General features: G+C 24.2%; 1 protein-coding gene across 5 annotated transcripts in view; it reads right to left on the bottom strand.

Moving 5' to 3' along the window:
* Nucleotides 1-26,422, bottom strand: part of LOC114131356 (syntaxin-binding protein 5) — a 126,263-nt gene that overhangs the window by 72,765 nt on the left and 27,076 nt on the right. For all 5 annotated transcript variants that reach the window (XM_027996551.2, XM_027996559.2, XM_050202778.1 and 2 more), the window contains exon 2: nucleotides 23,273-23,370. In XM_027996551.2, the coding sequence (XP_027852352.2) occupies nucleotides 23,273-23,370 (98 nt within the window). The remainder of the gene's footprint in view (nucleotides 1-23,272; nucleotides 23,371-26,422) is intronic.

Genomic DNA, 26,422 nt, shown 5'->3' with positions numbered 1-26,422 from the left:
ATAATAAAATGCAATTAAATAGTTTGAATATATTTTGAAATATGCTTATAAGTAGTTCTGAAATGTTGACACAATCCGTTTTAATATTTACCGATATACAAAGATTGAGCAAGGAATTCCTAATAATAACTAGGGTACAAAAAAAAAATGGGTCAATGTCAAAATCATATCGTTATAATATCTCAGAAAATCTAAATTTTTATTTACATTTGCTTTGGTTGCTGTATTATAATAGCTGGTAATAAATTAATTCTTTATAGTCAATAAAAATAAAAACAAAACATTTTATTTTATTTTTGATTAACCCCTTCAAAATAACCATCATATCAGATTTTTTACCCTGTAATTTTATTATCGATATTAATATTCACGCTAGAAAACGCGTTAGTAAACAGTATACCTAAATATGATAATGAAACATGGCTTGTGATGATTAAATAATTACTTTAATTACTTATATCGACATTTGTAGAAAACATTAGAAGTACAATTTATATATTAACACACTTAAAAAATATTTGAAAGTAATTATTAATTTGTAATCAATTAACACTTAAAGGTATTTCAAAATTATGTATTTGATTAAAAAAATAAATATATTTATTGTAAGATTAAAGTAATTAAATCGGTAATTAATATTTAAAATAAATTTGAAATGTTAGAATTCACATTATGTTTTTATTACAATGTTGACAAATATTTCTAAGTGTTAATCTAAAAACTTTGTTTTGATTCACCTTGTTTTCTATTATGTTCGATTGTTCCTTTTGGGTGTATAAAATACTGTGTCTCTACACCACCTCTTTGTGGCATTTTTAAAAAACAAAAATATGCTTTAAAATTGATTTTAACTTTTAATTATTCAAATTTACAATAATTATAATTATTTAAATAAGAAAATTATTTAAATTATATTATAAAAAAATCTCAACCTATCTTTTGTTTATTATTAATTAATTTATATATTCAACAGTATTTTGTTAATCAAGTTAATCTAAAAGTTAAAAAAAATTTTTTTAAAAGTATTATCATAATTGTAATAACCAAGAAATATAAGTAGAAGTAGATAAGTATTATTCCAGATATAAATATAAATCAATTAGATAATTAAAACCAACAAACTTAAAAAAAAAACACAGAATGGAAAAAACAATAATCAAGAATATAGCCAATGATAAATTTTACTTTCAATGCCAAAATTAGATGTTTTAAATGTTTATTATTTTAAGTTTAACAATAATCAATTATAAATAATCTAATTAAGAATATATTTTAGAGAAAGAAAATAATAAAACGACTCAAATATAAACTCAACAAATATTAAATAATACTAATGTCAATATCATTGATTACAAATTAAATTCCTAATATAAATAAGATATAATGTTGATTTTCTTAATCGTTGACAAAAAAAAAGAAGAATTCGAGAAAAATATAAGCTACACAAACTTGACAATTTTATGGATTCTATTTTATAGTTTATATTTGTGAAAATGCAATGAAGTATAACTTATAATTAATATACCATCGTAAATTATTTACATTCAATATGTTTAAATTAGTAATTTATTAAAACGGACACTTGGATCAATATAAAACGTGATAATATCATACTATGCTAAACATAATATTTATGAATACATAATATAATACTACAATAAGTAGATTGTAGCAATATACGATAGTACCTATAGATGATTTATTTCATTTCTGTCAATAGCAAATAAAACGATGTATTGTTCAAAGACAACGATACTACTAGTAGGACGATATCGTTAAATAATACGTTTCATAAAACCAACAATGATATTAGTAACCATGATCAACGAAATTCTGTACGGTACCTAACGGGCATACGCATCGTAGGTTTTATGCACGCATGGCGAATAGAAATCTAAAACAAATGTAATATGCTTTATTGAAAAAGGAACCGTTAAATACGTGTATATATATTGTAAAGAACCAAAATAAAATACAAATAACAGAAAAATATTAATATCATAAGTGGTTAAGTATTAAAAATTAGAAACAGAATCAATTATTTTTTTTTTAATGAATACTAATTTATTTATCTTACAATTAAGTTAAAACAATTAATAAATGAAAATATTCTGAAACAGTAAGATCAGAAATAATAAATTAACTGTGCTAAGTTTAAATACATAATTTTGTTTTAGAATAAAATACATCCAAACTAACACTAAAAGAATTAATATTACACGAATGTACCAAAACAAATGGCTTCATAAAATAAATTAACTTTTTGTTCGATGTTTACCAAAGCTTAGGAATGTAAAAACTTTCACATTTCAAAATTTTTTTTTCAACCATATAACTTTTAAAACTATTTTAGCATGCTTTATAAACTGATTAAAAATATTACATTTATAATAATATTTAAGATATGTATAAATTAATTTCATACTTTAAAATTTGAGGCCATATTGAATGAAAAAGCAATTTTTTATTATAGAAAAAAAAAAGAGTTATAAATATATTATTTAAATTATTATAATATTTAAATTTTAGCTTAATATTTTTATTTTAGAGCATATATTTCTAACACTCATTTTATGACTTATGCAAAAACTCGGAAATAGCTCATTCTTTTTTCTTTATTTTTTTATTATTATTTTTATTTATTTTTTTTTTTTATGTATAAAAGGACGAAAAAAATTAAACTTGAAAACATGAATAGTCTGAATACTTTGAAATAAAAGTTTAGTACAGAAATAAGTGTTGTAGTCTATAAAAGAAATGTTCCAAAATAAATGAGAAAAAATAGTTTGTTAAAAATGGATAGACGGGATTTTTGTACTTGACTACAGTTTTGAGGGAATTAACTCTACAGGTTATATAAACACCTTGCCTACCAGAATTATTGATTTTCGTGAACAGTTTGACCTCAAACATATTACAGAAGTATTCTTAAAATAATTTCAGTAAAAATAAAACTTTTTTATATTTAATATATTAGTACCATAAATACTAAAATATATTAAATATGTACAATAGGCTTCATAATGATTCATCGAAAAATATGTAACTGTATTAGTAGTACTACTTGAAATAAATAGGATTTCATAAATATAAGAATCCAAAATAAAGTCCAACCTAGTAATTTTTTGTTATGCATAATCATCTTACACCAATTTTAAGCACAAAGATCAATTTTTCGATGGCTTAATATATTATTATACTTAAAAAATAGATTCAACACTTTACATTATTTAATAAAATATACTACCTATCAATTCTTTCGAAAAAAATTAAATACCCATGGATTTCATCATATAATGTAATGAATCTACGCAAATACTCAATAATGTTTGATATAATAAAAAAATGTTCCGTATATATATATTTCGAATAAAAAATAATATATTATAAAAGCTCTACTTCAAATCTAAAATGTAATATTTAGTTAAGTTTCCATGAAGATAAATATTACGTTTAAATATATGATACTTGGATTTGATTATTCTAATTCAGTTTTAAGACTTACTCTTTTTGAATACATAATTATATAATTTTTGTATTCAGCCTTATAGTGAAGGTAATTTAAACATTAACTTTTAAAAACTTTAAACTAATTTTCAATTAGAAAATTAATAAATTTGATAATAATATAGTTTAATACCTAGATTAACGTTACAATCGAATAATCATCATTCAGTTAATCGATCAAAACATTATAGTATATTGCACATCAATTAAAAAATATTCAAATAAATAATTGTATTATCTAGATACCACATTTTTGTCGTTAATCTTATGGTTAATTATTTAAACCTATTTCAAAGCAATGATATTTGACTAGTGTATTACATCATTGAAACTATACCAAAGGTAAACCCAGTCTTGATACTTTTGTCTAATTATAGAGAATGAAACTTGAATCCCTTTGACTAAATATCCTTTTGACAATGATGAAGAAAATACTTTTAGTAATGATGATGACGACCCATGTAGGTTGTTTCTGGTCATCAAAACATACATTAAATATATAAATATATATATAGCATTTTGAATGCTGTATAAAATACATTTTGCAGGTAAGTCTATATTATTTAACATACTTATTAACTAAATATTTATTTTATTCCCTTACAATACATTATTTTTGCCTATAAAATATAATAAAACTTTCTCAAACCTATTGTCTATAATTTACTTAAGTTTACTATAAAAATACAGACACATAAGATTTATAAAAAATAAATAATTTAATCTTCCATGATAAAGATTGTAAACAAATCTTTATATTAACTTCCATAATCCAAAGAAATACAACTGAATTAAGTTTCAAACTTACCATTGAAAATATGCAAATGGAATAAATTTAGTTATTATCTACTAAGTTTAGAATAATAGTTTATCAGAACAAAAAATATTTATTTAAAAGTAAATTATATTAATTTATTTTATAATTCAGAAAAATAAAAATAAATGTATAAATGTATTAAATTTTGACTTTAAATATATGAGAATTAATTAAACTGAAAACTATAAAATGCAATTTATTATATACATTTCTAAGTATACTTTTGTATTATCAATAAAAATAAATAAAAATATACTTTAAATGTTATCAGAGAATCACTTCCCATTAAATTAAATTTAAATAATATAAATTAATACAAGTAGAAAGTTATACAACTATATTTTGGCAATTATTTATAGACTTATCAATTTAAACGTAGATAAATAATTTAGCGATTATCATTAATAAGGCAGATTAAATCACGAATTTATTTTTAGAGAGTAGTATAAAATTCATATAAAATGATAAAATCAACATTGATGACAAAAGTAGGAAAAAAATAATGTGGGATAAATTGTTTATAATTCATACAATAGTAAAACTTAGCTTAGAGATAAAAATTACAAAATTCTTAATCAGATATTATGCGTATCATAAAATATAAATTATATATACCTAAATATAAAAATAAATCGAATTACTTAAAAACTGTTTAGAAAAATTATAATTCTTTGTAAAAGTATTTTTATTTTAAACACCACGGCATAATATATATTGAGTAATTTGGTAACAATAACTACCAAACCAAACATTTTAAATTATTCAAATAAAATTTACCAAAAATAGAAATATCAATATTACACATAACTTTACCACATATTATACAAAGTTTTGATTTATTAGAAAAAGATAAATAAAATATGAAATCAATGAAATGTTTGTTTTAATATTTAAAGATTTATTAAAAGGGTAAAACAACACAATATTCTAAGTTTGAATGATAAATACTAATTTCCAAGATTTCGAGACCACCTTTAAATGTAAAGAAAATCTGAAAAAAGCGTTATCTTTGAAAAATGATATTATCTTCATATATATGTTTTATAACATCAATGGTTCTTCAATTATATTAAAAACTTTAATTTTTATAAAGTTGAACGGATATAAACATATGTTTAAACGATAGCCATAAGAAACACTACCTATTATTTTTATTTAATAAATATACTTAACGAATAAATTTATACCACTATATGAAATCAAAAGAACTTTTATAAACTCTATTATTTTTATAATGTTTGACGAACTTAACAGTTATTAAATTGAATAATAAAAGTCTGTAACTATTCTTGTACAATATAATGCGTTTAATGACATTTATAAAACGTATATTATTTATATTAATAGGTATTAACTTTAATATAAATTAAATATATTTCATTAAATTTCAAACAATAATTCGTAATGTTTTACTATAATTAAAAAAAAAAAAATTGTAAACAGTCATAAATCAAAAATTAATTCATTCACATATTAATTATCAATCAGTTTGATATAAATTCGTTTATATTAATCATATTATGTTATGTATCTACGGGCTACGACATGAAAATACGAAAGTTCATGTGAATAAAAATATAATGTGTAACATATTTTAAAATAATTTAATAAAATACATTATAAAACAATGAAATTTTATACTATAAATCTATTAAAATATTTTAAATATTTGGTTAATAGTAAAATAATAATGAAAATAATAATAAAAGTTCCCTTCCAAGAATGTAGACCTACTAAGTACTAACTCCGAAATTGCTGAATGATGTATACCTACACATACGATCACCGAGATTGCCTATTCTATGCGCCGTCTAATACCAAAATTTAATAACAAAATCATTTTATACTCGTTAAATCATATCGTAATTCATTATTTTATTTTCACAAGCCACAGGACTTCATAACATCTTAAAAAAATATTATGTATCAAATCTATAAAATATTTTTAAGCACCTATAGTATAGTTTACACATTGGTCGAAAATTATTATAATTTACTTTGTTTACATTTCACTTATTGTTTTTGTTAGTATTTTTGTTATAATCAATGGTACTACTAACAAAACCCAATTTCAACTTTAAAATTAAAAAAAAAAATACATACATACTTTAATTAGTGTTAAGATAATTATAAATAATTACACAATATAAAAAACATGAATAATGCATATGCATACTCAATGTTCATATTATATGCAAGCTCTACGCGGGAAAATCTACAAAATAAAGATATCTTCAAAATATATAGTTTACTACATCAGTGATTAGATTATCCTTGACACTCGGCTAATTATACACTTCTCTCAAACTCTCTAACTCAATAAAATTGAACGTAGACCAGTTCTAATATTTTTCTCATTCAAAATGAACCACAATAGTATAATATTATAATGTTAATTTTTAGAAAAGTGATTAAAATTCTTTATCCAAAATGAAATCATACAATAAATTTAGAAGTAAACACAATACACACTCACTCACACGCATCCAAATGTATACGTATACATACATTCTTATTAATGAATATATATTATTGAACATTTTAGCGAATCATATATATCTACACTGTGAGTCTAAGGCCGTTATTATGTGTACTAATTACCTATTATATATAAGCTTTCTTACAGAATTATAATATATCTATTGAAATATTCGTACGTCATCGAAAAGCTACAGCAGGTGAACATATACTGTCATAAGTTCATGTATTAAATTAAACTTAATTTAGTGATGCCCGATCGGAGAGTTTGCAGAGGCTTATACAGTGTAGCATATTCATAGAAATATTCAATCATTATTATTAGGTTTAACCTATGTGTGTGCGATGGTGGAGTGGAGAGGTGTATAATTCATCCCTCATTAATATAACTCAATTAACACACAAGTACACAATGGGATCTATAATAAAGGGAGCTAAATATACGCAAATTCTGGCCATACATGGACGTCTAAAACCCATATAATATCAAATGTGTCCACACACAATAGTATTAAGCATTTATAATATATATGCAAAGACTATATTCTCGGTAACACTACCTTCTAAAATATGTTATATTATGCATAAACGTATTAAATAGTACTTATTGTGTAATGTATACATACAAGTAATAACTTGTAGAATTATCAATGTTTTTTTGAAATATGCCATTGAAGCTGAAACTTTTACTATTAAAGTGTGAACATATGTATTATGTGTCTATTATAAATATAATACGCTGCTGTTGCTCTTGCCAGAATACGAGAGAGACCATGGAATTCTAGGGAACCTAAGCTCTTCTATACAAAATGGAGACACTATGGAATATCGCCAAAGCTACGACTAACAACAACTTATTCGATTTAGGTGCACACGGTTGTGGTAAGTCGTAAGTGAAATTGAGGGACAGCAATATGAACTTAAAGCTATATTGTTTTAAAATACGTAAATACTAACTCTACTGAGAATAAAAGGGCTATGATCTTTATCTTTATTCTCAATATAAATCATATTATGTAGCAATTATTTATTTAACTATCATTTATTATTAAAATTATTCATATACTAGATAATCTTAGTTTCATTAATCATTTCCATTATAATAAATAAGCAATCAAAACCAAATTCTAAACTAACCAAAAATAAGTGTGTTAAGTTTTTTACTCACAAGTTTTATATTATAATAAATTACTAACAGAAAACAATACTAAGCCCGTTCGACTAATATTTCAAGATTGTCTGTTTTTTTTAAAAATGATCTATAAACTCAGAAAAACAATACTATAGTTCTGTTAATAGTGAAAAAAAAAATAAAAACGATTCTTTAAAAATGTAGGAATTATTTGAGTATAGGGTCAAAAAATTTCCCTAGAAATGTGCCATCAGAGACAATTATGTTAATTATTTACGAGGCTATATCAGTAAAAAAAACAAATTGGCTAGATAGTTTTCAAAACATTTTATCATAAATTGTTATCGATTACATCGTGTTAAAAACTAATAATCATTTTAAAGAATTATCTATAGATAGTGTTATGTGTTGTTATTCTCAATCAATAAGATGATAAATCATTCGAACTTTGGAATATATTTTACTGTTTAATAATTACTTATAAGTGAACTTAAAAATAAGAGAAAATGTTATAAAAACCACATTGTTAAAACTATTATAGAAAAATCGCAGCAATTAGTTAAATTTGATTCATTTTAAAACATAAAATTAATTGTTGTCTTAAATAGAAAAAAATAAGAAGTTCTCCAAATATATATTGTACTCCAGTTTAAACTGTTACATGTATGTTTTTACCGTTAAATCGTAATAAAGTATATCAGTTATATTAAATATATATCTCAAGTCATTTGTAATACACGTTATATTTTTTTTATTATTATTACTTTCACGTCAGAAAATCAAAATAATTTATTATTCATTGCTTATGAAATGTATACGACAAGTTTTATTTCATTAAAATTATAAATTTATCAGATGATAAAACACATTAATAAGTTACTAGCTCATTCAATATAAGAACAAATTTTGACTGAAAAAGTTTATAAAAGAAAAAATTACTAAAATCCTGTTACGAATACTAGTACACCACCAAACCCTATAATAAAGGGAAACTCTGATGACAATCTCTTAGAATTTATCTTCATCACGTTCAACCAATTCGAGCTGTCAACATGATCAACCCCTTCGCCACACCATTCTCTCATCCGTATATGATAGGAATGTCCGAAAATACGTAGGAAATGCACAAATTTATTCAACTGACAGTTTTGGGGGACCACCAACACTATTCAGGAACTCACGACAGTGTATAATAAATAATATGAAATAATGTTATCCATTAATGAGTGCGGGAAACTTCTGTCACGAGCAACACAATGAACTTCCAGAAACCGACGTTTTTGAGAAATGGTTTTCCACCGCGCTGGCGCAAAGAGGTGATAGCAATAACTCTGATACTGTTTAACTATTTACTGTTAATGTGGTTTCGTTGATTAATATAGTAGTCAAACTGAAAGAGTAATCTACAATTAATCATTTCAAGTTGAGATGTTTAATGGGTCCTACTTTGAATGTTAATAGTTAAAATATTTTGTGAGACATATTTTTTTTAATTTAAGAAATATTCATATCATACGGTTTAATAGGTAAAAAAATATTTTGATTATTAAATTAATTTTAAAATAAAAATGTACTTATAAAGATGAGTACTTTAAACTAAAATAATAACTTTATATTATTTATAAAAAAAAAAAATTAGAAAAATGTGCAAGCAATAAAACGATTGATAATATTTTTATAAATTTTAGTTAACTATCATAGTTAACAGCTGTAATTTATTTGAAAATAATTTCGATATTTCCAAACAAAAACGTAATACATCGTGAATTACATTTGACGAATAGTTTCTAAAAATATTGCTCAGTAAGTAATCCTTATTTTAATTTTCATGACAATAACTAAATGTTCTTTCTTGAGAAAAAGAAAGTGATAAATTAAACGATTTTTTGGAGCTACATGAGAAATTAAAAAAAGTTGTTATTTAAACAAAAGCCGATTTCAAGTTATTTTCTAGCGAAGGAAAAGCATTAATAAAACCGTAAATTTCTATGACAGGTAATTATACAGGAATACCAACAAATACGGTTGGAGTCCAGTTTTTCATTGAGAATACCTATATCTATTTTCATAGACTACTGTTTAAATATGGTACCAATGACATAATAATAACGGTAATAATAATAATAACGATTATAACCACAGGGCACAATTGGTAACCACATGTGTTATATCCGATACATGGACTTACACCTCAACGAATTCACCGCGAGCCGTTTATTTAGCAGAGGGACTACATTACACATTTTTCTGTTTTCCCCTCGAGTATTGATTTCTCTAGTTTCCATGTTTTAGGTCACAAGCCGGGCGGGGCGAGTGGATTTTTCGGCGGCCGAAGACAATGACGGAGAATCACGAGTGTATAATATGTATCTATACGTGCAACGTGTCTATATAAGTAATATGGCTATGTGTAAATAAAATTTTTTTTTAAATTTATAAAAAAAAATATTATGTTAAAACATGCATTTATTTTCATTACTGAGTATTCGTCTATTATATAGACGATTCAATAATATAGGGGAACAACTGATTCAATATCGACAGACCGCAATAATAGTAACATAAATCACTAATACACATACGGTATATAGTGTAATGTATTAGACAACAGGGGTATAGGAAATATACCTATTAACTGACAGTGGTTAAGTGACAGTCCAACCGACCTATCAGCGCGCGCGCGCACACATACACATACCGACTAGCAGAGTGACAGGTGCCCCACGTGTCCAACCCTAAGCCTATTTCCTGAAATTTAATGCACTAAAATGTGCAGTCACGGGTATGTTTCGGAAACGTGCCGATATGGAACCAATTGTTAGTAGGTATACGCAAGGATACTATTAATACTAAAAACGTAAGCTCAAAAATAGTAAAAACAATGTTATCATTATTTCAGACATAATATGCAGCGGGAAAAGCGGTGTACACTATTATGATTTAAAAGAAAAACAGAGGTATAACAGATATTATAACCATCACACTGAGAGACAATATATCGCGCCGCAGACACGTGATTGTCGAGTATTCCAGACGAGCGTCAAAAAAATAATATTTTCCCGGAAATGTTTACATTATCTCTATCCACGATCGCAACATCTCTTTATGTATTATCTGCAGTATCATTCCAGCATGACACTTGGTTTTCGGAAATGTAAGTAGGACGACAGGATTTCGTGACTAAATCAAATTTTCCGAAGTTCTTTACAACAACTCGACTTTTATTATTATTATCGTAAAACAATATATATTATATGCTAATGACTTGGGTGTTTACATTACCCGTGACTTTTTATGGAGTCTCCCTAAAAAACTATCAGAATGAGATGAAAACCAAAATTATTTGATTTGGCTCAAATTAAACCTTTAGAGCCATCTTAAAAATTCTAGTCCATTTCCAACATCCATTTCCAACATTAAAATTAACTTTGTGCAACAATTTGATTTCCATTAGTTTTTTTTTTTATGTATACTATAATACTATATCACATAATTTATGTTAAAGCCCGTAATGACGTTACTAAACAATAACTAATACGAATGCAGTGCGTTCAAAAATGGAAAATATACCCGAAATGATGAAAACATAACGACTGATAATAGTTTGAAGTGTGATATTATACATTTGAAATACTACAAAGTTGTATTGAATGTTTTTGAATGTTAAAATGCGACCATTCACTAGATGAATAATAGTGCGTGATAAATCATCGTGAAAATATTGTCAGAATTTTTGTATATATTGTGGCCTCTCCATGACAAATTATGAATGCATTATTTATTTATTTAAAACTTTTTTCAATTTATTTAATTTTAAAATATTGTTTTACTTGTACGTAAAATATAACATAGATATGTATTACTAACTTTATTGTGTAGTATATAATTTACGTATATAAAGAAATAGAAAATATACTAATGGATAAACAAAATAATTTAATACTATAAATTATGGCGGGTATACGCTATATAAAAGTACCTACTGTCTTTTATATAACACGCAACATAGAAAAACCCTAGCGATCCATATTTTCTTCATAAGTAAAGTGGGTGGATTAGGTTTGAATGAGAGTATTGAAGTTTTTATTTTAATAAAAAGTAGTTATCTTAATTTAAAACGGGCATAATATAAATTGTTTATATTTTATAGGTTATACACAATATGAGTATAATAATATTCTTCGATGGAGAAAATTCAGGAAAACTAATTTAAGAACCTAAAATATAAATTTTAACATCGACGCAAAATTGTAAATAATGAAAATATTATAATACAAATAATGTTTACACAAATAACCCAATAGCCGAGAAGTATTTCTTTAAATAATAGTAATCATAAAAAAAATACATAATAACTAATAATAAAGGTAAGAAAAAATATTATAACAAATACTAGACTGATTAATGTCGATTTTATATGCATAATAACCTGTAAATAATCTTTAATATTTTATCTCAAAACTTATACATGTGAAAAATAAATTATAGGTCTGTATATTTTGTGTCAGATAAACGATACTATTAATTATTAAGAACCTGGACAGATGATTGATTTTCAAAGAAAGGTTAATTCAATAGATACATTAAATCATCCGTTTGGATGGTTTCTCCACACCCATTGTGAAAATGTACAATAAATATCTATCCAATTAAAATCCGTCGTTTAAGAGGTAATATCATTTAATGAATAAATAAACAATTATAAAATAAAAATACTTAAATCTTAAAACTGTTATACAGTTTGTGTATTTTAGTTTCTTTGTTTGTGTAAAGGAAATAGTAAGCATATAATATTTAAACTAAAGTACACTAGTAAAATATTAAAATATTTTGGTTTTAAGTTTTAGTTAAAATATATATGTATACTGAAAACTATATACAATATACGATGTAAAAATAAATTTTAGAAGAATCCTCTAATGCCCAATCGTGTTACAATGCCGACACTAAAATATATAGGTAGGTACATCATAAAAAGTCACTACCATGAAGTTATGAACGTTGGATCAAATCTGTGACCTGAATTCCGTCTATTGTTTACTATTAAGGCTTAACAGAACAAAAGGGCCGTAAAAAATTCCTTGTACAACACTCCGGAGGCGATGTTATCCTTTCTTTTTCTCCTACGTTTTTTTCCCTTCTGTCGCAAGGTCCCTATCGCGTGTTGGTGTATCACTTGTAATAGGTTTTGTGAGTATGACAGTTTTTTGCGCATTTACCACATACTGACACTGATGAATGTACCTTTATCTTTTAATTTTTGTCTTACGCCTTTCCTTTATCTAATAACTTTAAGGAATACAATTTTTTTCGCTTTCTTTCGAGATTGAGATTTCATGTCCATTTTGATAATGGGCATGTCTCAAGAAATACAGCTTTAAAGTAAAGTTGTTAAATAAACTTTAGAAGGTAAGAACTTTTTCATATTAGCTAATATATGTATTTTTTTCATACATTATATGCATTTAAATTTAAACATTATATTATAAATATTAAAACGTATATAAAAAATTATCATTAAAAGAAATAAAAAAATTTCAATAAACATTAATATTTGAAAAATGTGAAAACCACATTATTATAAAATTAATAATACGTACATATTATATCAAAATTGAATTTTTTTTTTTTTTTGAATGAGTGGTTTCTCGTATTTTATTTAAAGAACTTCAATGAAAATTCAATCATTTTTCTTAATTAATGCATTTTATTAAAATTAAAATAAATATTTTTCTTAAAAATAAAATATGTACCTTTTTGGATAGAATAATGTTTATCCTAGATATTGAAATTTTTTTTTTTATGAATAAATTTATAACTTAAGTATCAGAATTTAAAAATGTACTATGAATCAAATAATATAAATGTATATATATAATTATTTTCTTAATTATCTAACAAATAAAAATCATAATCAATAAATCATTTTAACTGATAGCAAAAAAATATTTACAAATTTGTAAAAAGTCAAAATCTGTCAAATTAATACCCAATTTTATAAAGATTCAGTAACGTTAAATATGCAAAACTAAAATTTAAAAATACTTGTTTATATTTCGTATACCTATGTCCTATATATTATAAGATGCAAAAATTTGAATGTTTTTTTCTATTTGTTTAACATATTATATACCTAATATAAGGGGTTTTATTTAAATTTGATACAAAAAAATAATTTTGTCGGTAACGCATGACCTTTAATGATCTTATAACTCCTGTCCAGCAGTATTTGAAAAGTTTTGTGAACTCAGAACGACTAGGTGAATCATAATAATTAAACTCTACAGCGAGCACAACAACAATTACAACTTCAACTACTACTATACTTGATTCTCTCAGTCTTGAAATTTATAACATAACCCCCGGGTGTTTTGCCCAAGTATAATAATCCCGTAAATATAAGCTCTTTCTCACTTTCTACTTTAGAATATAGCCTATCATCTCTTGCAACTTGAATGCAACGTAAATAACACTCTACTTATTCTTAATACTATTTTAGACGTGAGAGATCAGTTTAATAAATCACGATCTTATTTCCACATTAACATCTAGTATGAATTTTATCAGAAAAAATCCTCTCAACGGTATTTTTTATAGTACATCTATACCAAATTATATTAAATTTGTTATGAATTATTTTTGTTTGTATATAAAAATAAGTTCTAATTTTACCAATCGTACGTTTTTCGTGAAACAAAATAAATAATATTATATGAAGTTAAATATGAATAAAAAAATATAAAAAAAAAAGATAGATAAGTGAGTACTACTCTGTGATACACAAATTGCTGAGTGGGTAGGTACATTTTATTATTTAATTCAAATATGATTTCATTATATTTTTCATTTTTATAAACTTAGTTTTTACGATTTTTTTAAGATAATTTGTTGATTTTAAGCTACGTGGTAATGGTATTCAAACACTGTCTCACACATCCTTTAAACCCCCCCCCCCGTATTTAAATTAAAATACACCTGTGAACTTCAGTCATTTCTGTATACATAGTAAGAGCACAGTATCCTAACAGGAACATTATGCAAATGTCGTTTACCTAAAAACTGAATACTTCTGAGATCGTTAAAGTGAACAAGTATGATTGCTGTATACGCATAATTTAATTCTAAATATGATAATAATAAACCATAATTAAAATACATAATACAGTAGAGAATATAAGTAAAAAAATAGTGTTATAAACAATAATCAAATTAAATTTATAAACATAGATAACTACCTAATGAATATTCATATTATCGCCGTATTCTTGCAGCATTTATAATTTATTAATTGTTAATTTAAACCTAAACTTCCCAATAAATATCTTACATGTATGCAATAAACTATAGTTTGAAATACACATAGATACTAAATATATTTATTATTTTTATTTTATATTTTTATATTTTCTTATGGGCTTAACAATATTATATTGAATATAATATAATATGATAATTAACAATATATTATAATGATATATTTAGTTTGAAAATAAACAAAAAAATTATTCATTCATTATATTCAATTAAATAATAAGTTATTATTTTTTTTAATATAGAACCATATGTGTTTTACTTTTAACTCTAAACATAAAGTGTCACGATACTTGATATCTTATTTTTTGAGTTTAATTTTAATTTCATAATCAACAGTTTCAAGTTTAGTACTCACATATTATGTTTATTATGGGACAAGGTAAATATTAAGGTATATTAAAGCCCTAAAAATCATAATATATAATCACTACATGTGATTTAAGTAACTACCAACTTGTGTTATTGTCATTGAAAAGAGATTTCCTAATAACTATAATATTTATATGAATATAGTATGTAAGTACCTATTAGCTGGTAAGCGGTCTAAGTCAGCTGCTCCCAAATTGTGCTCCGCAGTTGTTTCTCAAGGGCTCTTGTCGTTTTGCCATACACATTTAATATTTTAATTAATTTGAAGATGTCAATAAAAATGTTATAAATTACCGATACGTGTACAAACGATATTAAAATCCCGATGAGAAAGTATAACATAATTATCCAATGATTCCAATTTAAAAGCATGCCTATTTCTGAAGTTTGGGCTCATCTAAGAGAAGATCTTTGAATATTAAATTCAAAATCTAAATTGATTTTGTTGCCTATTAGTACTTTGCATCTTTATAAAACGGTTCTTTCGAGTAGATAACTAAAACCAAATATCACACAAAAGACGATATGCGTCTTCATTTGATTTCTATGACAATAGAAATTGACAAGCTTAGTCGCAAAAAGCAAGCGCATTATTCATATTAGACATGTTACGTTTTATTTTAATGTCAATAAGAATTATAAATAATATTTTCTCCCGTTCCTTTAATATAATTTTTTCATTTATTAATAAATATATTATTATTATTACTCTCGTATTCAGTTCCACTTCGTCTTATGTAAATAAAACAATATAAAATATTTCTTAGATCTCCACATAAAACTATTTCTTAAAAAAGGATCTATAGCTAAAAAATTGCAGGAACTAAGACCCTAAGTCTCTCATTTTTATCAAAATACTAATACATTTTCTTTGATTTTTTCTTATACTCTTATTATATATAGGTACAGAAAGTTAAATTTAAAAATAAACATGAAAATAAGTTGGATTCAGATTTAATTTCCGTTTTATACGTTAAAACCATACCGGAAATATTAATTCCATAATATTAATCATATAATTTTAAATAATATATTTTGTAAAATCAAAGATTAAAACTTGGTAATTAATAACGAGTTAAGTTTTCATCGTAAACTAAGTGAGAACAAATACGTTCCAAAAATAAGGAAATATAAGCTTAAAAAATTACATAATAATATATTTTACCAAAATAAATTTAAAATAATTAAAATAAATAATATTATAAACACAATAAACATGGAACATTAAATTATGAAACACAAAATGTTGTTTAAAAAACAACTCAACAATGCTAAGAATTGTAAAAATAAAATATTATGTTATAAATCATAATACAACAGTATTTAATTAAAAATCTTTTCGGAACTATATCTTAATCATACCATAACATATATTATTTGATCATATTTAATAATTGAAATTTCTATTTAATTGTATTAATTTACATAAGTATTTAAATTATTGTTTGCTTTAATAATTTAATAACTATATTCACTAGGTAATATTTTTGTTTTGTAATCGTATTATAGAATACAATGCATACTACTATATGTATTATGTAGCTATGTGGGTAATAACAATCTAATGTTAATATATTTTTCTGTTAAATGTATACTATAATACGAAATTGGACATTTCTTTGCACGAAAATTAAATTGTAAAAGATGAATAGAATCCATGATATAAATTTATGTGAAAATATACAAGGTAAAAAATAATCCTGCAATAGAGATTTTTCGATTCGTTTCTAGTATGAAAAAAAAAACAGAATACCGGTCTCTTGTCGATGACCTACAATGTACATGAGAATATTTATTATTTTGATTGTAAAATATTCCAAAGTCATCTCTCAGATTGAAAGAAACATTTTACACACGTATATAGACATCTCAATCACATAAAAAGCATATAAATAAAGATATCTGAATTCTCAGACAACCCTGTAATATACTCGAATATTCATGACACATAACCATGGTACAATAATAATACTATTTCTAGATATGATTCATATAAAAAAAATATATATAAATAATATTAACTCTATTTAATTTATCTACAATTTGATAAAAAAAAAAAAAACTATTATTTATTTATTAGTTACATGTTTTAACTAGTATGCAAGTTCACTAAAATGCATTTATAACTTAAAAAAATATTAACATTAAAATCATATAATTTTATTTGGTCCTATAAACCCTCGAAAGTTTTTGTTTTATATTTTTCTAAAAAATTTACATGTTGTTAGTTATACATTAAACTATTAAGTCATTCTACACAATTTATCTCTGTTATGTCTACAACGTACACTATACAGCAGCTGTATAGTATTCACTTTAGTCTATAGTTTTAATTCCATTAAAATATTGATTTGGTGTTCAAATATTCCAAGGGATTACTTATCTTAAAACCCCCAAATAACTTATCGTAATATTGATTATCAAGAATTAACAAAAAAAAACTCATTCGTGGAATTATTATTTTAATAAATTAAATATATCATATAATAACTTTAATAGTCGTAAATATAAATGTATGCTCAAATAAATAAGAATAATGTAAAGTTATATTTACAATAAAAAAAATAATAATCATTAAATTCAATATCAAAATGTTATTTAAAAATGTATATGATTCCAAATATTTTCGAATCAAAAATTTAAAGTCCCGTGGTGTTACAAAAAAAGAAAAATTTCTATGCAACAATGTACTTATAAGTTATAGGTCGATTTTAAAACTACTTTCCTTTATTTGTGAAAATATTTTTTCTATAATACATAATAATATTCTAACAAGAGAAGATTTATAACAGTAAAAAAGAATACCTTAATTCATATTTTTTTTAATGTACAATAATTTATTATATAACTTTTAATTGTATCCATTTGATTAATTTTTCTTTAGAAAGTTCGATAAAATTGTATTGGTCAAAACTAATGTACATAAGTCAAAATAACTAAAGTTTGGACAGAGATCATTGTGATCAATGAGATTAGCTTTAGAAAGTCTAACTAAAAACTTATACTATCCGGCCAATGCGTTTCCGTAATTTATAATTTTAAAGTACAACAGGAAATTAAAACTAAGTCTGGTTCGCTTATTATTTTTCACACGAAACATATGAATGTCTCAACTCAAAATGTTTACACTTTTTTTAAACTTGAATACATTTACAAACGAACAAATTCACAAAAAAATACTTCAATACCTCGTCAAAATATTATTAAGTTAAACACTTAAAAATAACATTTGGTAAAAAAAAAAAATCAAAAAGACGAAATTGTTTATAAATATTGACAGACTATGTATAGACTAACAAGTATGCAAGCATAAGTAAAATATTAAAAAGTCAATCCATTAAACGATAAAATACATATATACCCAGATTATTTTTATAATTATTAATACATTTAAGTAATGCTTTAAAAGTTTAATTAAATTATTCATGGTATTCATCATTAATGAAAAAATCGATATGTCTAGTAAAATATCAAAACATCAATCATCCATCGCAAAATAAACTTTAAAAAAATAATTATTAAAGTCTCAAATATAAAATATATTAAAACAATTAATCTACTAATAAATATTTTCAATTAACAAAATACTAATCATATAATTAGAATCCTACTGAAAATCCAGTTATAATAAAATAATTTTAAAATTATAACCTCAATATATTATAATTGTTTTATTTTGAAAAATAAATTCAAGAACATATTCTGGGCATGAACAAGTATATAATATATAACATAAAAATAATAAAATATTGAAACAATTTTGTTTTCAAATATTTTAAAATAACGTTTTATCAACAAAATCATTACATAATGTATAATTTAGGATATAAATGATACGCATAAAGACTTGCAAGTGATATGTGCTATACTAATGGTATCCAAATACATTTATCTTGTATTAAATGTAAAGAATTTGTCGTAATTTCACGTGACACGGGTTTTAGGGTGTAATCTACGCAGAAAAGCGCATTTAAATTTGATTTAAAATTCAGATAACTGTGAGCTATCTAAGAGTAAAGAGAAAAATATTCTGACATAATATATTCATTCTTATTTCACACGATAAAAACAACTTTACTGTCAGCTTAGCATATGTTGTATACAAATGAATAAATGACTGTTGCAATTCAACCAATGATGTTTTTTTCCAAAAAATTATGTTTCTTTATTTTTAATAAATATTTATATATTTTATTTTTATCAAAAAATCTTAGAAAGATCAAAACAATCGTTACCAAGTGTATAGTATCTATTATACGTCTGTTATATGTCTTATTAGTAAACTGCATTGTTAATAATTAAAATTATTATTGATTATAATTTCGCAATACGATTAAAATAATATTTAGATTTTTTAGTACAATTTATGTCATATCTATAAAAAACTTGGTTACTATTTTTTAAAATTTTAAAATTTTATTTCATATTAGATCTATTATGGAAATTTTCAATTTGATTTTGAAAAAAGGGATATCGTGCTTAAAATTAAGCGATGGTCAGAGTCAAATCAATAATCTATTTCCACTTATGCAATGTATGTGAATGTGCAAAATCGATCATTTTTTAGTTATAAAAAATGTATATATTTCATCGGAACAATAGATGAATATTATTAATGAATTTAACTGTCGATTTGACAACAAGCCAATTCTGTCCATTTATTCAATCATTCAATTATTCTTTTTGAGCTAAAAACTAACCATTAAACCTAAATTCAAATAGAACTTGTCAAAAATCAAATGACAAAGTGTTCAGTCGATAGATGAACATTTGATTAAATTTTAACAAAAAACGTCATTTTGGTACAACATACTGATTTCAAATAAAATATTTTATTTGTAATTTCTCCAATAAAGTTTTAAACGAAATGTTTTTAGCAAACTAAAGTAAATATCATTAATATTTTTGCATACTATATAATTTAATAAACATTACCTACCAAAAACTCAAAAAAATTTGTCATTTTTACTACTTAAAAATTAAAAATATTTGCTATGCTAATATTACCTAAAAATTAAAAATATAGCGCTATAATATACTAAATAATACATGAAAGTAATTTTTAAATATAATATATCGAATTATTAAATTTATAGTTACGCCGAAAGTACGACTAATTAGTCTAAAGCTAAACAAAATAGACAGCACAATCGACGGCCGTAAGACAGAGAGACTAGTATACACTTTTTTTGCTCCTCATATGTATATATAATATACATCCCTAATCAGACAAAAAAATATTGCAAAACTAATTATATAATGTTTGTAACAAGTTAAAACCAATATTACCACGAATAAATAATTAAATATGGCTATTTATTTTAAAATACCAAATTATTTTTGTTTATTGATCAACAATAATATTATGCAGATTATAAGTTATAACAGATTCAAAACATGTACACAAAATAAATAAGTTTTATTAATTATTATTAACCAAACCATTATATACAATTCCATACAATTCTCTACTGTTTTTTCGACATGTCCAATGTATATTTTTTAACTATATTTAACTTATATTTCTAAAACAAATGTTTTTAACATCACACAAGACATTTTAATTTAATAACTTTAAGATGTTTGCTAACTGTCAAACAAGTAAGTTTTGTTCCTCCTCGAACAAACTACATAAAAACAACTTTAGTCTTAAAATTAAACTTTCTGTATGATTTCAAATAAAACAATTTATTTTTGTTTGATAATAAATACATTTTTTAGGATTTCATGAATAAATATGTACAATAAGTAATATAATGTAAAGGGTTTAAATACTTCAAATATATAATTTGTTTAAATACATGAATAAACATTATCATATATTATATTTCGCATAATAATGTATACCTACAATGTTATTCAATTTTAATCAAAATATTTAGTAAAACTTATAATATTTTGAATGGATTGCAAGTATAATCATTTTATACCGATTATCCCGCCTGAATTTTTTAGTATGAACAAAATCCTTTCAATATATATAACATCTATTAAACAAAGGAAAATGAGAAATGGTTTTTGTTGTAAATTAAAGTGACATAGAAAAACAGAAGTACTCGTACGTATACGTATTGTACAAAATCGGCGCCGTCTAGTCCGATAGGATTTTTTTACGAAACAAATTGCCAAATACAAAGTTTTTTTCATCGTGGTATATATATTTTTCTCTGAAATGTGAAAGATGGGTATGTAAAGTAACTCAGATTAATAGCAGTTGGTTGTTACTTTTTACGTTTTACAACCCATGATAAAGAACCCGGTCGATCTGTTCTAAAGAGTGGTGTGGTATGGTTATTTGAATTGAGAGATTGGAAAAACCTTTGTTCATAAATCTTTGAATCCCGCACATGGCATGCTTATGTAATGTAACCTACATTAACTGTATAAAATATATACATATAATTATATAAATTTTAAAAAAAAACAGTATGAAGGTAATTATTGAGTTAATGATAAGGTTTATGATCAGAATGTGTTATGGATTTTATATATTGAATAAATGCGTAAATTATCTTACATATTTTAAAATTTATACTCTTAAGCATAATTATTAGCAAAAATATAATATATTGTACATGTATCATAGTAATATTATACATTTTTATTATAAAGGATATTTTTTTTTAATATACAATTATAAAAAATTTACCTATTCATACATATTTTTTATATTCTCAATTTTTTAATGGAAATATTGTATTAAAATTATTACCAATTAATATAAGTATTTCATGAATTATTATTTTGTTCTGAATTATATATGTATATAAACAAATCATTGTGATTCTATAGTTTTAAAGTTTTTCCATTTCCATCAACGTCTATGATTATAGTAAAGACAGACAATATATTTCCATAAAATACCATCAATCTAAATAATATGCTAATCTAAAAGCTAAACACTAATGAGAATATAACTACCAAACAATATTGTTCTGCATAAAGTAACACTTCGTTGCTATGCGAAATTTAAAAATCGTCGTAACCAGGCTGTCAAAAAAGCGTTTTCGGATGAGAAATCACATTAAGTTTATGCAAACGAATATTTGAACACAACTTGTTTTTCTAGAATTTAACCTCGAACCGATGAAATAACTTTTAATACACGATCTAAACTTTAGACCGAATATTGCTTTCATAGTTTATGAAAACGCGCACATCATTTTTACTCTGGTAACTACTCATCTCTTGTACATAATAAATATATAGCTGTTTTGTTAAGACTGGCGATTCCTTCCCTATTAAATATTTATCATCTACCCAAAGTCTGTAATTACTATTGCAGTACATCATGACCCAGTCATTCTACTGTATGATGCCCGTAAACAGGATCTAATGAAGAGAAAAGGGGCACACAGTTATAAATTATTTTCCTAATGCGACCTACCCTATAAAGATTCAATGATTAATGGACTTGGAAACATAAAAGTAGGCCTATCTATAACATATTAAAACAACCGACGGGATTCATTTTTCATTGGTATTAAATTTCGTTTCACCAAAACCGACGTTTATATTAAACGAGTAAATAAATAAAAAACATACTAGTAGGTATTAGATACACTTACCTTATTAGCTTGCATTTTTCTACAATATAAAATGAATATCACAGTCTAAATTATAAATATTTATTAAATTGTTCGTGTAAAGGATACATTCGTAAAGATCCATTTTTAGTACCAATGGCCAACAATCGTTGTATGGGGTCAAACGCAAGAGCAGTCGGCTGGTACGGAAAACCATGACGAAACGTCTGTAAGAATACAAAACAAAAAAATATACTCTAATTAATGTTTGTTTTTCCTTTATTAATACATATTTTTTTTTTTTTTGACAAAATATAATATTATTTTTTAATTTTATGTGCATGCAACATAAAATTAATGAATCAAGTTCGTTTACCTACTGAAAATAAACTATAAAACACTAAATTAACCTAACGCTTGGAAAATCAGTTTATTGCTATATTTGTCTGAAAAATGTCATGTCAGAGTATCAAACATTATATTTCATTGTTCAAGAACATGGATCAAATTGTAATATTATTTGTTTTACAAATTATAATATTTTAATATATTTCTTTAAGTAGCTACCCAATTTCGTTAATTTTTTTATTAAATTAGAAAATTACTTGGAAGATAATTAGTTTAAATTCAAGTTTTTCTATCTGTTTTTTTAGTTTTTTTTTTAATTTTAATAAATGATATAATACTATATAAATAACTTAAATTTTAAAAAGCAAGTATCTTCTAAAGTGCCCACTGCCCACATATTATAACATCATAACATAAAATTAATAAAAGCATAATACATTTTTAAATAACTATTAAAAACTTTTATAGATAAAATAAACTAACAGTAGTAAAGTGTAGATTCTTAATTCATAAAACCAATTATGAATACATTTAATTAAAAACTATATCATTATCATATAAATTATATTATTCTAAAAAATAAATTAGAAGATTTTTCAATTTACTAGCAAGTAACTGTGTAAGTATGTATAGGTACATACAAATTTATGTTTTTATATTTTTTATGGTAAGAACTATAGTAAAATATGTATTAAAATAATAACATACATGATACTTAGTTAATAAAAATAAAATATACAATAAATCATAACTACCGTAATTAAATGAGTCCTTAATAAACATGAGTTAGTATAAATGTATAACTAAACTATATGACTAGGTAATTAATATTTGTAGAAAAAGTTTAATACTAATGAATAATTTTTTAAATGTATTTATCACATATATATTATGATGTCGCAGTAGTAATATATATTATGATTACTAACAATTATTGACAGAATAAAATGGATTACCATGAACATTAGGCTCAATTCGGAGGTTGTTTGTACCTATATGAATATTTACATGTTTATTATACGAAAATTATTAATTTAATATCTATAAAATATAATTTATTTGTGTTCGATCAACAGGCTACAGCGTAGACGCGTATTATAACTCTTCATTCGTATTATTGTATATCAAACAAATTAAAAATGTCCATGTTTAATACCAAATTGTTAAGATGAACAGTATCTGCCATAATATGTACACAATACACATACATCAAACATTTGGAAAATAAATAAAATAGATTTTATAACTATATTATACATGAGGCGGCTGACCGGTTTAGGTTGGTGTAGGCAATATAATAAACAAGACACTTAAGTTACAAAGTCAATTTAAAATCCCGGTATTTACGGAAAATAAAAACGAACAATTCAAACACTTACACTACCCTACATAAGACTCTAAGCTGGAGTGTAAGAGATTCTTTGGCACTTGTCATATAATACCTTATCGCCAACGATATATTTACTATATATAGGCGAGTCGTCTATCGTAATTCCAATGGATTGGAGGGTGTAACTAAACATACACACCATGAAGCAATTAAGAGCCAAGTCCATTTTCTCCCACTAAGTTAACACTTTATATGTGTAGCTATCCATGCATATAACTATATTATACGTAATGTGCATATACATTGCACACGCATTAAGTATTATTACCATTTTTTAAATCGCATGTATACCGACCTTCATCAAGACGACGCGATAATATAATCCTATGGACGCAGTTTTTACGACCCATTAATAACTTTTCTGGAAAAACGCCGATACCGCGATAGTGAGAGTGCGGCGGGAACGACACCTAACCGTATTCGGAAAAGTGAGTCGGTCGCTTTATCAGCTTTTACGATAAATTGACATGAAAAGTGCACACAGTGCAATATTTATTATTATTGCTTGCGCAGTTTATTATACATTATCTATAGTTATACACAATATACACTATACATCCATACTATTATTAAGCGTCAAGATCATATTATATAAACTTTTAATAACTGCAAGAGTATTAAAAACTTTAAAATTCATTTTTTTTCCGAAATTGATTTTTGATTAATGAATGGTATACAATATAATGTATTATGAATACGTCACCAAGTACCATAAATAAATTATAAAATCATGTGAACATCAACACTTGATATACATAACACCTATTAGGCACGTACATTTTTAAACCATATTAACTATGCAAACTGTATTTATAATTTCTTAAGAAGTATGCAAATTCTTAAATACTATATAATTTATTAAACGAATGATGAATATAAAAATGAAAGATATTATTCTAAAAATTAGTTTGCATAAACGTTTTATGTTTTTACTTTAGAATGTACGCTGAAAATGACAAACGGTTTCTTTTATTCATGTATAAGTTATGTATGCAACATTTATATTTATGGTATGATCGATGACTATTTTGACCCAATGTTTAAAACGGTAAAAAGATGAAATGAAAAATATGATCACACTATAACGGTCCCGTGGCCAGATCTCAAACATACAAAAATAAATCGAAAAGCACACGGCCGAAGAGATACCACAAAATTACCCCTTCAGCTAGAGGGAAATATTATCATTGTAAAATCTAGTGATGAGAAAATATATTATATACACACTATTATATTATACGCTTTCTGTCATAAATCAGATTCAATTTAAAATCCTAGTCCGCCATGTGAACAATACTCAATACTCGATTAAATATTGACATAAAAAAAAGTACCTACCTACAATGAAAATCGATATAGTTTGTATTTAGGACAAAATTACTGTTACAATGTTATGTCAATTAGATAAATGTAATTTATAGATTAAAATAGCTGCAATACAACCTTATAAAATATGATGTATGATAAATAGTAATAAAATTTACTTCAAGAAAATTATCTAGTTTGTGTTTAATTAATAATATTTTGTGACGTATTATATA

The sequence above is a fragment of the Aphis gossypii genome, chromosome 3 (genome assembly GCF_020184175.1).
Source record: "Aphis gossypii isolate Hap1 chromosome 3, ASM2018417v2, whole genome shotgun sequence".
Taxonomy (NCBI): domain Eukaryota; kingdom Metazoa; phylum Arthropoda; class Insecta; order Hemiptera; family Aphididae; genus Aphis; species Aphis gossypii.
Note: the sequence above shows the minus strand (reverse complement) of the source record. Positions and strands in the feature narration are given on the sequence as shown.